Source organism: Trichinella spiralis (genome assembly GCF_000181795.1).
Source record: "Trichinella spiralis strain ISS 195 chromosome Unknown Scfld180, whole genome shotgun sequence".
Taxonomy (NCBI): domain Eukaryota; kingdom Metazoa; phylum Nematoda; class Enoplea; order Trichinellida; family Trichinellidae; genus Trichinella; species Trichinella spiralis.
The window spans coordinates 103-2,017 of NW_003527119.1; the positions used below are offsets into that span (position 1 = coordinate 103).

Here is a 1,915-nt window from a genome sequence, read left to right on the forward strand (position 1 = left end):
TTGAAAGTGTTATAATTATTGTGTATTGCCAGGTTCTGCCAGCATCGGCTTATCATTAAGCATAGCTTTATTTGGAAAGTACAAAGCAACAATGGATAGTGCTCTCTCAAACTCTGAAAAACGTTCCTCAGATATTGCGATCACTATTTATGACCTCAGCACACAATTAATGCAAATTTCCTTTTTTGCGCGTCGACCTCTTGCAATATTCGAAATTTCCTCTTATCATTTAAGATTTCAATTTTTCATTGAAAATTAATGTATTTCATTAGAAAATTTTTTGAATATTTGACCTACCCTACCGATAGATAATGCCATTTATGAATGTATAAGAATTATTAAAAAATGACACATGTCTTAATATTTAATTTTTTGAACATTAAAAAATGTTTATATCTTCTTAAAAAGTAAAATCTGCTATTCGATGAAATTTCGTATTTCAAAATCCTTTGTAAAATCTTTTATATTCCTGCGTTATACAATTCTTATTCATTGTTTTTTTACTGTCTCAAGTTATATTAAAATTCAAAATATATTATTGTTGTTTGTATATGAATGAGGTTATTGAGAATAGATATTCCACATCGAACGGCAAAAAACAACATTAAATAATCAAGCAGGGAAGATCAGTTTTGACTTCATACCTTGCCAATAAATACATAATGATGCACAAAAAACTATGAAAAAGAATTATTACACAGGAACATCTGCAGAGCAAACAACTGCATCATCGAAATAACATCTAAAAAATTTGCAAATACACGATGTTATCAAATAGATAATCTAAAATTCTATTTTAATGAAAAAATCACAATTCTCTAAATGACAGTAATAGTTTATTTCCGTTTAAATAAATAAATATCAAACAAATTGAATTTAAAGACAAGAATCCACTTTGGCAGCAATAGTGTTGAAACGGGCAAAAATATTTGCTAGTTGAATACAAACTGCAACAGCTGGTTCATATTTTTGTGATATCTAAAAATCACCATTAATATATAATTAAAATTACAAAACATCGTAACATACCGCATAAGGTTTGTCAACTGCACAGAAAATATCTCCATTTTCAGGAATTAACCAATTTGTAACATCTTTCTCTAAACTACTAGCTTTATTGTCAACACTTATATGACTTGAAACAAGAAGTATATGTCTTCCAGGTATTTTGCAATTTGCTTTCAATTTTTTATCTCGTCTTGACCATACTTTGATCGTCTTTTTCAACTGTTTAGATATTATTTTCTGGTATATTTCTGAAATCATTTCGAGGAATAGTAGCACAAAATGCTAAAATGTCTTCAAATAAAAAAGGGTGTGTAAAATTGCAAATTGAATTTTCTGGTAATTCTACTATAATAAATTTATATGCCTTGTCCGTATTAACGCATATTTCAGGAGTTTAATAATTTTGCAAATTTTAAAATATCTTTCTACAAATAAAATAGTTACCATATTTTGATCTTCCAGATTTGCTGAATATTTGAACTGAAACTGGGGCTACTGCTTGTGTTTTAATGGTTTGTTTTGATGAGAAAGGTGGATGGATAGGAGTTTCTCCATTCAGTAGCTTTTTTAGGGTTGGTCGGGTGCTTACTTCTGCATCAGGAACATCATTGTAATGGATGAATGGTGATGCCACAAACAAAGCAACCGCTGAAACATATTTATTCCGTTATGCTTAGTGTATTTTATAAAATTAGTGGAATACAGTATATGATATTTATATTGTTCAGGAAACTGATTAATAAATTCCTTCCCTACTGAAATTTTAACGATGTTTTCTATCATTCATGGATGGATTTGTTCTTAGTTTTGCTACTATTGGAGCAGTATACTTTGTCATTATAAAATTCGCAATATTCCGTAATGACCTGTGAATCCATGAAAAGTGAAGCAATTTGAAACTAATAAT

General features: G+C 29.1%; 1 protein-coding gene across 1 annotated transcript; it reads right to left on the reverse strand.

Annotated features, from left to right (window-relative positions):
* Window positions 1-693: 693 nt before the first annotated feature.
* Tsp_14772 (hypothetical protein) lies at window positions 694-1,656 on the reverse strand (the record flags this gene model as incomplete). Its single annotated transcript, XM_003370999.1, has 3 exons — window positions 694-783; window positions 1,030-1,256; window positions 1,453-1,656. Coding segments are annotated over 3 exons (521 nt in total), but the record flags the coding sequence as incomplete, so codon positions are not given.
* Window positions 1,657-1,915: the final 259 nt, after the last annotated feature.